This window comes from Somniosus microcephalus, unplaced genomic scaffold, assembly GCF_052327205.1.
Source record: "Somniosus microcephalus isolate GS21.2 unplaced genomic scaffold, FLI_Smic_1.0 unresolved_chr2, whole genome shotgun sequence".
Lineage (NCBI taxonomy): Eukaryota > Metazoa > Chordata > Chondrichthyes > Squaliformes > Somniosidae > Somniosus > Somniosus microcephalus.
This window is the reverse complement of record NW_028225180.1, coordinates 6,294,250-6,306,940: the sequence shown is the minus strand read 5'-3', so window position 1 is coordinate 6,306,940 and position 12,691 is coordinate 6,294,250. Positions and strand designations below refer to the sequence as shown.

The following is a 12,691-nucleotide window of genomic DNA, read 5'->3' as shown; positions in this document are numbered from 1 at the left end:
TGTGTGTGAGCCCGGGTGTGAAGGAACGCTCCTTTAATAGTGATTTCAGTGTGTGAGCCCGGGTGTGAAGGAACGCTCCTTTACTAGTGATTTCAGTCTGTGTGTGTGAGCCTGGGTGTGAAGGAACGCTCCTTTAATAGTGATTTCAGTCTGTGTGTGAGCCCGGGTGTGAAGGAACACTCCTTTAATAGTGATTTCAGTGTGTGTGAGCCCGGGTGTGAAAGAACGCTCCTTTAATAGTGATTTCAGTGTGTGTGAGCCCGGGTGTGAAGGAACACTCCTTTAATAGTGATTTCAGTGTGTGTGAGCCCGAGTGTGAAGGAACGCTCCTTTAATAGTGATTTCAGTGTGTGTGAGCCCGGGTGTGAAGGAACGCTCCTTTAATAGTGATTTCAGTGTGTGTGTCAGCCCAGATGTGAAGGAACGCTCCTTTAATAGTGATTTCAGTGTATGAGAGAGCCCGGGTGTAAAGGAACGCTCCTTTAATAGTGATTTCAGTGTGTGTGAGCCCGGGTGTGAAGGAACACTCCTTTAATAGTGATTTCAGTCTGTGTGTGAGCCCGGGTGTGAAGGAACACTCCTTTAATAGTGATTTCAGTGTGTGAGAGCCCGGTGTGAAGGAACGCTCCTCTAATAGTGATTTCAGTCTGTGTGTGAGCCCGGGTGTGAAGGAACGCTCCTTTCATAGTGATTTCAGTGTGTGAGAGCCCGGGTATGAAGGAACACTCCTTTAATAGTGATTTCAGTGTGTGTGAGCCCGGGTGTGAAGGAACACTCCTTTAATAGTGATTTCAGTGTGTGTGTGAGCCCGGGTGTGAAGGAACACTCCTTTAATAGTGATTTCAGTAGTGTGTGAGCCCGGGTGTGAAGGAACGCTCCTTTAATCGTGATTTCAGTGTGTGTGTGAGCCCGGGTGTGAAGGAACGCTCCTTTAATAGTGATTTCAGTGTGTGAGAGCCCGGGTGTGAAGGAACGCTCCTTTAATAGTGATTTCAGTGTGTGTGTGAGCCCGGGTGTGAAGGAACGCTCCTTTAATAGTGATTTCAGTGTGTGTGAGCCCGGGTGTGAAGGAACGCTCCTTTAATAGTGATTTCAGTGTGTGTGTGAGCCCGGGTGTGATTTCAGTGTGTGTGAGCCCGGGTGTAAAGGAACGCTCCTTTAATAGTGATTTCAGTGTGTGTGTGAGCCCGGGTGTGAAGGAACGCTCCTCTAATAGTGATTTCAGTCTGTGTGTGAGCCCGGGTGTGAAGGAACGCTCCTTTAATAGTGATTTCAGTGTGTGTGAGAGCCCGGGTGTGAAGGAACACTCCTTTAATAGTGATTTCAGTGTGTGTGTGAGCCTGGGTGTGAAGGAACGCTCCTTTAATAGTGATTTCAGTCTGTGTGTGAGCCCGGGTGTGAAGGAACGCTCCTTTAATAGTGATTTCAGTGTGTGTGAGCCCGGGTGTGAAGGAACGCTCCTTTAATAGTGATTTCAGTGTGTGTGAGCCCGGGTGTGAAGGAACGCTCCTCTGATAGTGATTTCAGTGTGTGTGTGAGCCCGAGTGTGAAGGAACGCTCCTTTAATAGTGATTTCTGTGTGTGTGAGCCCGGTGTGAAGGAACACTCCTTTAATAGTGATTTCAGTGTGTGTGTGAGCCCGGGTGTGAAGGAACGCTCCTCTAATAGTGATTTCAGTGTGTGTGAGAGCCCGGGTGTGAAGGAACGCTCCTCTAATAGTGATTTCAGTGTGTGTGTGAGCCTGGGTGTGAAGGAACGCTCCTCTAATAGTGATTTCAGTGTGTGTGAGAGCCCGGGTGTGAAGGAACGCCCCTCTAATAGTGATTTCAGTGTGTGTGTGAGCCCGGGTGTGAAGGAACGCTCCTCTAATAGTGATTTCAGTGTGTGTGAGCCCGGGTGTGAAGGAACACTCCTTTAATCGTGATTTCAGTGTGTGTGAGAGCCCGGGTGTGAAGGAACGCTCCTCCAATAGTGATTTCAGTGTGTGTGAGCCCGGGTGTGAAGGAACACTCCTCTAATAGTGATTTCAGTCTGTGTGTGAGCCCGGGTGTGAAGGAACGATCCTTCAATAGTGATTTCAGTATGTGTGAGCCCGGGTGTGAAGGAACGCTCCTCTAATAGTGATTTCAGTGTGTGTGAGCCCGGGTGTGAAGGAACACTCCTCTAATAGTGATTTCAGTGTGTGTGAGCCCGGGTGTGAAGGAACGCTCCTCTAATAGTGATTTCAGTCTGTGTGTGAGCCCGGGTGTGACGGGTTTATGTGAATGGCTAAATTCCTTTGCTCCGTCAACTGGCCCAGCCTAGTTCTGTCCCCTCTTCACCTTTATGTATTTGCTGGTTGAATCTTGGGGAATCTTAAGGTGGCTCGCCTCCTAGACCATGGGCCATTCAACCAGGAGATGCTGCACTCTGTTCAATCTCTCGTTGCCCTGAATTGCCGTTCCTTGTTATCTCCTGCTCTCTAATGAAGGCTTTAAGTGAATTGCCTTGATACTTGGATTTCGGGGCTGGTGAGGTTAATACTGAGGCCCCACGTTCCCTGATTATAAATAATCATAATGTAAATATTAAACGTCTCTTTAATTAACATAAAGAGGGCTCCGTCAATAATCGCTGTCAGGTTTAGAACATGCTCAGAGAGCAGGAAAGGCCCAGGATCTATCCCCGGCCTAGTCCTGAGTTAGTACTTCCTTACTGCGGCACTCCCTCAGTGCTGCCCCTCCGACAGTGCAGCGCTCCCTGAGTACTGCCCCTCCGACAGTGCAGGGCTCCCTCAGTACTGACCCTCCGACAGTGCAGCGCTCCCTCAGTACTGTCACTCCGACAGTGCCGCACTCCCTCAGTACTGCCCCTCTGACAGTGCGGCGCTCCCTCAGTACTGCCCCTCCGACAGTACGGCGCTCCCTCAGTACTGCCCCTCCGACAGTGCGGCGCTCCCTCAGTACTGCCCCTCCGACAGTGCGGCGCTCCCTCAGTACTGCCCCTCCGACAGTGCGGCGCTCCCTCAGTACTGCCCCTCCGACAGTGCGGCGCTCCCTCAGCACTAGGCAACCGGGGATTACGGGGCTCCCATCTCTGCCTCAGAGATGAAAGAGAGTGAGACCCAGTGAGCCATTGCTTTGCCAAGAATTAATCTCTAAATTTGTGCTTCTGTGTATATTTATAAAATATGGGGCACCCCCACAGACCAAAGACCAAAGACTGTACATATAATATAATAGATCAACTCTGTGTATGTAACATGCCTTTTTTAATTTATAAATTTGTTTCCAAAATCAAATGGACCATGTTTATCTTTTGTTTGTAAAAATGGAGCATTTTTGCTCCCCATTCATTTTATACTTGACTGCTTCTGGGTAAGGGCGGTGGGAGGGGGGTCAGGAGGTCAAACGTGGGGTCAAGAGGTCAAGCGTCAGCCATTTTAACTCCCAGACCTCACTCGATTCAGACTGGGCCCGATTCTGGTGTCAATTACTATCAGGGCCTGGTCGGGGCGGTGGTGGGGTGGGGGGTTTGAGGCTTGGACGAGCGTGGCACGAGTGGGTTGAGGTGGGGGGGTGGGGGGTGCATTGATGGGACGGGCCAGGCAATGGCTACGGCACTTTTTGGGCTGCCCTGACTAGGCCAAAAAAGAACGAGGTCATCGAGACCCCGACTTTTGAGTATCGTCAGGGCCCGTGCTCCACCCTCTCCCCGCGGTTGCTGTGAAGATTTCAGCTCCTCAACCCTCCCGTCGCCTGCCCGGCCCGTTTTCATACGGCGGGTCGGTGTTAAAATTAGGGCTCGAGTATCGAGGCTGTGCTGATGCGATTCCAAAGTCAGCCTCAAGAGGGCACCGGAGAACAACCCGAGGTTAACGGGCTTTAGTTGGGATTTAGATTGGGATTAGGTTTGGGATTGGGAATGGGTTGGGATTGGGTTTGGCATTGGGAATGGATTTGGGATTTGGATTGGGATTGGAAATGGGTTGGGTTTAGGAATTGGATTGGGATTGGGTTTGGGAATGGGTTGGGTATTGGATTGGGGTTGGGAGTGGGTTGGGTATTGGATTGGGGTTGGGAGTGGGTTGGGATTGAGTTTGAGATTGGGATTGAGTATAGGATTGGGAATGGGTTTGGGATTGGGATTGAGATTTGGATTGGGGTTTGGATTCTGATTGGGAATGGGTTGGGTTTGGTGTTGGGTTTGGGATTGGATTAGAATTGAGTTTGAGATTGGGATTGAGTATAGGATTGCAATTGGGTTTGGGATTGGGAATGGGTTGGGATTGGGTAAGGGATTTGGATTGGGAATTGGTTGGGTTTGGTGTTGGGGTTGGGGTTTTGGATTGGGTTGGGGTTGGGAGTGGGTTGGGATTGAGTATTGGATTGGGAATGGATTGGGTTTGGGATTGAGTTTGGGTCTGGGATTGGGAATGGGTTGGGTTTGGGATTATAAAATTAGAGCCCGGCCTTTCAGGAGTGAAGTTAGGAAACACTTCTACACACAAAGGGTGGGAGAAGTTTGGAACTCTCTTCCGCAAACGATAATTGATGCTGGGTCAGTTGTTCATTATAAATCGGAGATTGACAGATTTCTGTTAACCAAAGATATTGAGGGATCTGGGGCAAAGACGGGGATATGGAGTTAGATCACAGATCAGCCGTGACCTGATTGAATTGCTGAACAGGCTCGAGGGGCTATATGGCCTGCTCATACGTTCTAGAGTGTGGACTCCATACCAGGGCAAACAGAGACCCGTGAATACGGGGATGAGGCTTTGTTGCTCGTCAGCCACAAGCTCCCCTGGATTAATCTCAAGTAGTAGGTCTATCTCCAAGGTTCCTGGGATGAGAGAGTTGTCCTATGAGGAGAGATTGTGTAGAATGGGCCGATACTCTCAGGAGTTTAGAAGAATGAGTGGTGATCTCATTGAAACATACAAGATTCTGAAGGGGTTTGACAGGGTAGATGCTGAGAGCTTGTTTCCCCCTGGCTGGAGAGTCTAGAACTAGGGGGCATAGTCTCAGGACACGGGGTCGGCCATTTAGGACCAAGATGAAGAGGAATGTCTTCACTCAGAGGGTGGTGAATCTTTGGAATTCTCTACCCCAGAGGGCTGTGGATGCTGAATCGTTGAGTATATTGAAGACTGCGATCGAGAGATGTTTGGACACTAAGGTAATTGAGGGATATGGTGATCGGGCGGGAAAATGTTGGAAGATCAGCCATAATCTTATTGATTGGTAGAGCAGGCTCGAGATGTCTTGTGGCCTACTCCTGCTCCTATTCCTTATGTTCTTATGTTCAATGCCTCACCTCTACAAACCTCTTTGTCTTGATCTCACTTCCTGCTCACGTGCCTGCCAATTCCTTTATTCTTTCTGTATATTAACTTGGTAGCATCTTAATATTATTCTTCAGCTTCCTTGTCTTGTTCTTGGTTTAAAATCGATGTTGATAACTGATGTCTCTCTCTCTCTCTCTTTCTCAATCGCCGTGGTTAGTCTCTCTCTCAGAAAGCCGATGTGTTCTGCCCAATTCCGTTCCGTTATTGCTGGATTCACACTGGCTCACCCCGGCCCAGGGCTCGGACACTAACCCCTTTCTCCCCTATCCCCTCTGTTTGCCTTTTGCCCCCCCACTGGGGTCGTGCCCCAGTCCAACTGCTGCCCCTTCTCCCCGCCCCGCCTCAATAGTGTCCGACCTGAGGAAGACCTCTTAACCTGGAGGTCTACTTCACCAGTGAGTGACACCGTCCCAGCGCTTGAATCCGTCCCGTTCACCCGGATCGAAGGGGGTTCACTGTGCACTTTCTCTCTCTGTCTCTATCTGACTCTCTCTTTCTCCCTCTCTCTCTCTCCCTCCCTCTCTCACTGTCTCCCTCCCTCTCTCCCTCTCTCTCCGTCTCTCTCTTTCTATCTGACTCTCTTTGTCTGTCTCTGTCGCTCTTTCTCCCTCTCTCTCTCCATCTCTCTTCTCTCTCTCTTCGGAAACATATCTTCACACAAAGGGTGGGAGCAGTGTGGAACTCTTTCCCACAAAAAGCAGTAGATGCCAGCTCAATGAATCATTTTAAATCTGAGATTGATAGATTGTTGCTGGACGAGGGTATAAAAGGATATGGAGCCAATGTGGATGGATGGAGTTAGGATACAGATCAGCCATGACCTCATTGAATGACGGAACAGGCTCGAGATGCTGAATGGGCCTCCTCCTGTTCCTGTGTAATAGGCTCGAGGGGCTGAATGAGCATCCTCCTGTTCCTGTGTAACAGGTTCGAGGGGCTGAATGGCCTCCTCCTGTTCCTGTGTAATCGGCTCGAGGGGCTGAATGAGCATCCTCCTGTTCCTGTGTAACAGGCTCGAGGGGCTGAATGGCCTCCTCCTGTTCCTGTGTAACAGTTCGAGGGGCTGAATGGCCTCCTCCTGTTCCTGTGTAATAGGCTCGAGGGGCTGAATGAGCATCCTCCTGTTCCTGTGTAACAGGTTCGAGGGGCTGAATGGCCTCCTCCTGTTCCTGTGTAATCGGCTCGAGGGGCTGAATGAGCATCCTCCTGTTCCTGTGTAACAGGCTCGAGGGGCTGAATGGCCTCCTCCTGTTCCTGTGTAACAGTTCGAGGGGCTGAATGGCCTCCTCCTGTTCCTGTGTAACAGGCTCGAGGGGTTGAATGGCCTCCTCCTGTTCCTGTGGTAACAGGCTCGAGGGGTTGAATGGCCTCCTCCTGTTCCTGTGGTAACAGGCTCGAGGGGCTGAATGGGCACCCTCCTGTTCCTGTGTAACGGGCTCGAGATGCTGAATGGCCTCCTCCTGTTCCTGTGGTAACAGGCTCGAGGGGCTGAATGGGCCTCCTCCTGTTCCTGTGTAACAGGCTCGAGGGGCTGAATGGCCTCCCCCTGTTCCTGTGTAACAGACTCGAGGGGCTGAATGGCCTCCTCCTGTTCCTGTGTAACAGGCTCGAGGGGCTGAATGGCCTCCTCCTGTTCCTGTGTAACAGGCTCGAGGGGCTGAATGGCCTCCTCCTGTTCCTGTGTAACAGGCTCGAGCGGCTGATTGGGCCTCCTCCTGTTCCTGTGGATGTGACGAGAGGGCGAGACAAAGGGTCCTGGACACCCGATTTACACGAGAGCAGAAACCTGTCTCGCCTGATTCTTCGATCCCCGCCCGAGTCTGGAGCAGACCCGCGTTGTATCTTTTCTAACCTCCTTTCTGTGTGTCTTTCTTCTGGAAAAAAAACCAACTTCTAACTCCTCGCCAACCCCATAGAAGAAAATAATGATCATGGTGTGCTGCATCATTCTCATTATCATCGCAGCCTCGACCATCGGTGGGATCTTCGCCTGAGCTTCGGTCGCACTTAGAGGCGGACGGCGCAGGTACACGAGACTGGGAGACGCGCTCGGAGGGGGGTGGAGGGGGAGGGTGCAGAGGGGGGAGGGGGACGGAGGGAGAAGGGACCACTCTGAGGGACCACTGCCCCCCGCTCCGAACCCCCAGTGTCAGATACGTATCGCTGCACCGCGAGAGACCCCCGGAGCCTCATTATAATATTTAAAGTGCCAACCCACCTCCCGCTAACGAGTTGGTGAAGTGACAGTCCCATCCACACACCTTAAAGTGACAGTCCCATCCACACACCTTAAAGTGACAGTCCCATCCACACACCTTAAAGTGACAGTCCCATCCACACACCTTAAAGTGACAGTCCCATCCACACACCTTAAAGTGACAGTCCCATCCACACACCTTAAAGTGACAGTCCCATCCACACACCTTAAAGTGACAGTCCCATCCACACACCTTAAAGTGACAGTCCCATCCACACACCTTAAAGTGACAGTCCCATCCACACACCTTAAAGTGACAGTCCCATCCACACACCTTAAAGTGACAGTCCCATCCACACACCTTAAAGTGACAGTCCCATCCACACACCTTAAACATTCACTCCCTCCACCTCCGGCGTACTGTGGCTGCAGTGTGTTCCATCTACAAGATGCACTGCAGCAACTCGCCAAGGCTTCTTCGGCAGCACCTCCCAAACCCGCGACCTCTTCCACCTAGAAGGACAAGGGCAGAAGGCACATGGGAACACCACCACCTCCAAGTTTGACTGCTGCAGTCCGTGTGGTGACGGTACTCCCGCAGTGCTGTTAGGGAGTTCCAGGATTTTGACTATTTGCAGAAATTTGCAGGGCTATGGGAAAGAGAGAGATGGGACTAATTGGACAGCTCTTTCAAGGAGCCGGCACAGGCACGACGGGCCGAATGGCCTCCTTCAGTGCTGTATCATTCTATGTTTCTATGATTTGCCATACGACTATCCTGACACCCATGTTACAATCTCTTCTCTTGCAGGACTTTGTCCAATTCTGCTGCCGATTCCCGGATGTGATTTTTGCCGTTCCCCACTCCCCACTTCCCCCCCCACCCCCCCGACCTCGCAGATCCATGGTTTCTCCACAGCTTTCGAGGAGGCTTGGGGCTGATTGGGATTATAAACCCCACCCGCCCCCCACCGCCCACCACCTCGTCACTCACCTCTTACCCCAGCGGAGCGAAGGTGGATTCAAGTTGTGTGATAACCTCCAATAGCCGACAGAACAATACATTTTCCCTTTGTGGGTGGGTGGGGGGGGGGATTTTGGGAGGTCGATGCAATTGGGTTTTTGGGGGATTTTCTTTTTCTGAGCGACTTGTGAGATGGGTGGGAAGGGGAGGGGGCGAAATTAGACTGCGGGCAGTACCGCAAAAGGGGCAATAGCACCTGACTTGGGGAGGAGAGAGGGGAGGGTGAGGGGAGATTGGATGGGAGCGGAGGGAGGGGAGAGGAGAGGAGGGATGGGAGCGGGGAGGGAGGGGAGAGGGAGAGGGTGGAAGAGGGAGAGGAGGAGGGGGAGAGGGAGAGGAGGAGGGGAGAGTGAGAGGAGGAGGGGAGAGTGAGAGGAGGAGGGGGGTGAGGGAGAGGAGGGGGTGAGGAAGAGGGGGTAGAGGGAGAGGGGGTGAGGGGAGAGGAGGGGGTGAGGAAGAGGGGGTAGAGGGATAGGGGGAAGAGGGAGAGGAGGGGGGAGAGGAGAGGAGGAGGGGAGAGTGAGGGAGAGGAGGGGGTGAGGGAGAGGAGGGGGGAGAGGGAGAGGAGGGGGAGAGGAGGGGGAGAGGAGGGGGAGAGGAGGGGGAGAGGAGGAGGAGGGGAGGGGGGGAGAGGGAGAGGAGGCGGGGGGAGAGGAGGCGGGGGGAGAGGGAGAGGAGGCGGGGGGAGAGGGAGAGGAGGGGGGAGAGGGAGAGGAGTGGGGAGAGGGAGAGGAGGAGGGAGAGGAGGGGGGAGAGGGAGAGGAGGGGGGAGAGGGAGAGGAGGAGGGAGAGGAGGGGGGAGAGGGAGAGGAGGGGGGAGAGGGAGAGGAGGAGGGGGTGAGGGAGAGGAGGGGGGAGAGGGAGAGGAGGAGGGGGTGAGGGAGAGGAGGGGGGAGAGGAGGAGGGGGTGAGGGAGAGGAGGGGGGAGAGGAGGGGGGGGAGAGGGAGAGGAGGGGAGAGAGGAGGGGGGAGGGAGAGGAGGGGAGAGAGGAGGGGGGAGGGAGAGGAGGGGGGAGAGGAGGAGGGAGAGGGAGAGGAGGGGGGGAGAGGGAGAGGAGGAGGGGGTGAGGGAGAGGAGGGGAGAGGGAGAAGAGGAGGGAGAGGAGGAGGGGGAGGAGGAGGGGGTGAGGGAGAGGAGGGGTGAGGGAGAGGAGGATGGGAGGGGGGACAGGAGAGGGGAGGGGAAAGGATGGGAGAAGAGGGGATGGGGAGGGGAAGGTAGGAGAGGGAAGGGGAAGAGAGGGGATGGGAGAGGGAGGAAACAGGAGGGGCGGAGATGGGGAAGTGGGGGAGGGGAGTGTAAGGGGGGAGAGGAGGAGGGAGAGGGAGAGGAGGGGGGGAGAGGGAGAGGAGGAGGGGTGGGAGAGGAGGGAGGGGAGAGGGAGAAGAGGAGAGGGAGAGGAGGAGGGGGAGGAGGAGGGGGTGAGGGAGAGGAGGGGTGAGGGAGAGGTGGATGGGAGGGGGGACAGGAGAGGGGAGGGGAAAGGATGGGAGAAGAGGGGATGGGGAGGGGAAGGTAGGAGAGGGAAGGGGAAGAGAGGGGATGGGAGAGGGAGGAAACAGGAGGGGCGGAGATGGGGAAGTGGGGGAGGGGAGTGTATGGGAGGAGAGGGGATGGTGGCGCGGGGCGGAGCGGAGTGTGGGCACAGAGTGTGACACCCTTTTCTCGTCCTCGCCCGATTTTATGTGCTGTTGACATCAATGGAGGGTGAACGGGGTGTCTGGCCTGATTCCGTTCACCCCGCCCCCGCTCACCGTGCGGGTTTCAGCTTCAAATGACCGCACCTCTTGTAGGTGACCCCCGTGTGACCTCGTGGTACAAGACCCTGTCTACCCAGCGATACCGTTAAAGCAAAGGGGTTGAGACCCGACGAGCGTCCGGATTACCCCCTCCCGTTGACTCTGTCGCCCCCCTCCACCGCGCGCCGTCATAACCGGCATCCCGTGAAATCCCCCCCCCCTCCCCCGCCTCCGCGAAATCCCCCTCCAACCAAATCCCGGCCCCCATCCCCCACCCCCACCACCGTCGCAAGCTATTCTCGTTTTAACGCTTTTGCACAAAATGGCCACCAGCGGGAAGCAGAGCTCAAAATGGCGGATGGCGAGCTCATCCAGAGCCAAGTTCTTTATTCGCACGATCCCGACCAACTTCAAAAGCCCCCGCTACAGACTTCAAAGCGCCCCCCCCCTCCGACCCCCGCACAAACCCCCTCACTCCCAGGACTGAGACTTGGGTGTAGGCCCAATTTTCAAGTCCGGGATTGGGATGGGACGACCACCGTTTTTACATTCCCCCCTTCCCCCACTCCACTACCCCTCTCCGTCGACGTGAGTGCATCTCGGGCAGGGGGTGGCAGTCTGTGAAAACAGACGGCGGTCCAACAATTCCCACCCATTCCCCAAGCGGGTCCAGTTAAAATTGGGCCTCCAATGGGCCGAAGGGTCATCCTTCACAATGGATGTTCAAAGCTGGCCGCTGTTAATTTTTCTCTCGACTCGGGCTGTGTATCTGTGATTGTAGAGACAGACTTCAGCACGGGTCTGACGGATACGGATTCGCACTCCCACCTTTCGAGACTCGTGCTCAGGTGAAGGGGAGGGGGGGCGGGGTAGCGGGAATTCGGTCGCGAGTGTCAATGGTCGCCAGTGACCACCTCCGCCCGCACGCAAGCAGGAATATAGACGGGTTGGTCAGATGGGCAGAACAGTGGCAAATGGAATTTAACCCTGAAAAGTGTGAGGTGATGCATTTTGGGAGGACTAACAAGGCAAGGGAATACACAATGAATGGTTGGACCCTAGGAAGGACAGAGGATCAGAGGGACCTTGGTGTGCATGTACATAAATCCCTGAAGGCAGCAGGACAGGTAGATAAGGTGGTTCAAAAGGCATATGGGATACTTGCCTTCATTAGCCGAGGCATAGAATATAAGAGCAGGGAGGTTATGATGGAGCTGTACAAAACGCTGGTTAGGCCACAGCTGGAATACTGTGTGCAGTTCTGGTCGCCACACTATAGGAAGGATGTGATTGCATTGGAGAGGGTGCAGAGGAGATTCACCAGGATGTTACCTCTGGGCTGGAGCGCTTCAGCTATGAAGAGAGACTGGACAGGCTGGGGTTGTTTTCCTTGGAGCAGAGAAGGCTGAGGGGGGACCTGATTGAGGTGTACAAAATTATGAGGGGCATAGATAGGGTAGATAGAAAGGAACTTTTCCCCTTAGTAGAGGGGTCAATAACCAGGGGGCATAGTTTCAAGGTAAAGGGGCAGGAGGTTTAGAGGGGATTTGAGGAAAAACTTTTTCACCCAGAGGGTGGTTGGAATCTGGAACTCACTGCCTGAAAGGGTGGTAGAGGCAGGAACCCCCACAACATTCAAGAAGCATTTAGATGAGCACTTGAAACGCCATAGCATACAAGGCTACGGACCAAGTGCTGGAAAATGGGATTAGATTAGACAGGGCTTGATGGCCGGCGCGGACACGATGGGCCGAAGGGCCTCTCCCTGTGCTGTATGACTCTAATATCGAATGCTTCAATTAATCGGTGGTATTCTCGACGAGCCTGGTTGCTGCAGAACCGTTAATGTCACCAGTACGTCCCAAGGCGCTTCACAGGAGGATTCAACAGACATAATTTCTGACGTCGGGCGACGTGAGCAGATATTGGGACAGGTGACAGAATGTTATGACAAAGAGGTAGGTTTGCAGGAGCATCTGAAAGGAGGAGATTTTAGTGGTCAGCCGTGACTCAGAGGGGAGCATTCTCGCCTCTGAGTCAAAAGGTCATGGGTTCATGTCCCAGTCCATGGGACTTGAGCACAAATTCTAGGCCGATACCCAGGTACATTCCTGAGGGAGAGCCGCACTGTCGGAGGGGCAGTACTGAGGGAGCGCTGCACTGTCGGAGGAGCAGTACTGAGGGAGTGCTGCACTGTAGGAGGGGCAGTACTGAGGGAGCGCTGCACTGTCAGAGGGACAGTACTGAGGGAGCGTTGCACTGTTGGAGGGACAGTACTGAAGCAGCGCTGCATTGTTGGAGGGGCAGTACTGAGGCAGGGCAGCACTGTCGCAGGGGCAGTACTCAGTACTGCCGCACTGTCCAGCAGTACTGCAGACGCTGCACTGCAGTACTGCCACTG

General features: G+C 54.0%; 2 protein-coding genes across 2 annotated transcripts in view; one reads left to right on the top strand and one right to left on the bottom strand.

The window, feature by feature from the left end:
* The window catches only part of LOC147092056 (syntaxin-3-like), a 40,974-nt gene extending 33,624 nt beyond the window's left edge, over positions 1–7,350 (top strand). The window contains exon 6 of the mRNA XM_085975792.1: positions 7,246–7,350. Within this exon, the coding sequence (XP_085831918.1) occupies positions 7,246–7,323 (78 nt within the window). The 3' untranslated portion in view covers positions 7,324–7,350. The remainder of the gene's footprint in view (positions 1–7,245) is intronic.
* The window catches only part of LOC147092055 (syntaxin-3-like), a 174,121-nt gene that overhangs the window by 70,184 nt on the left and 91,246 nt on the right, over positions 1–12,691 (bottom strand).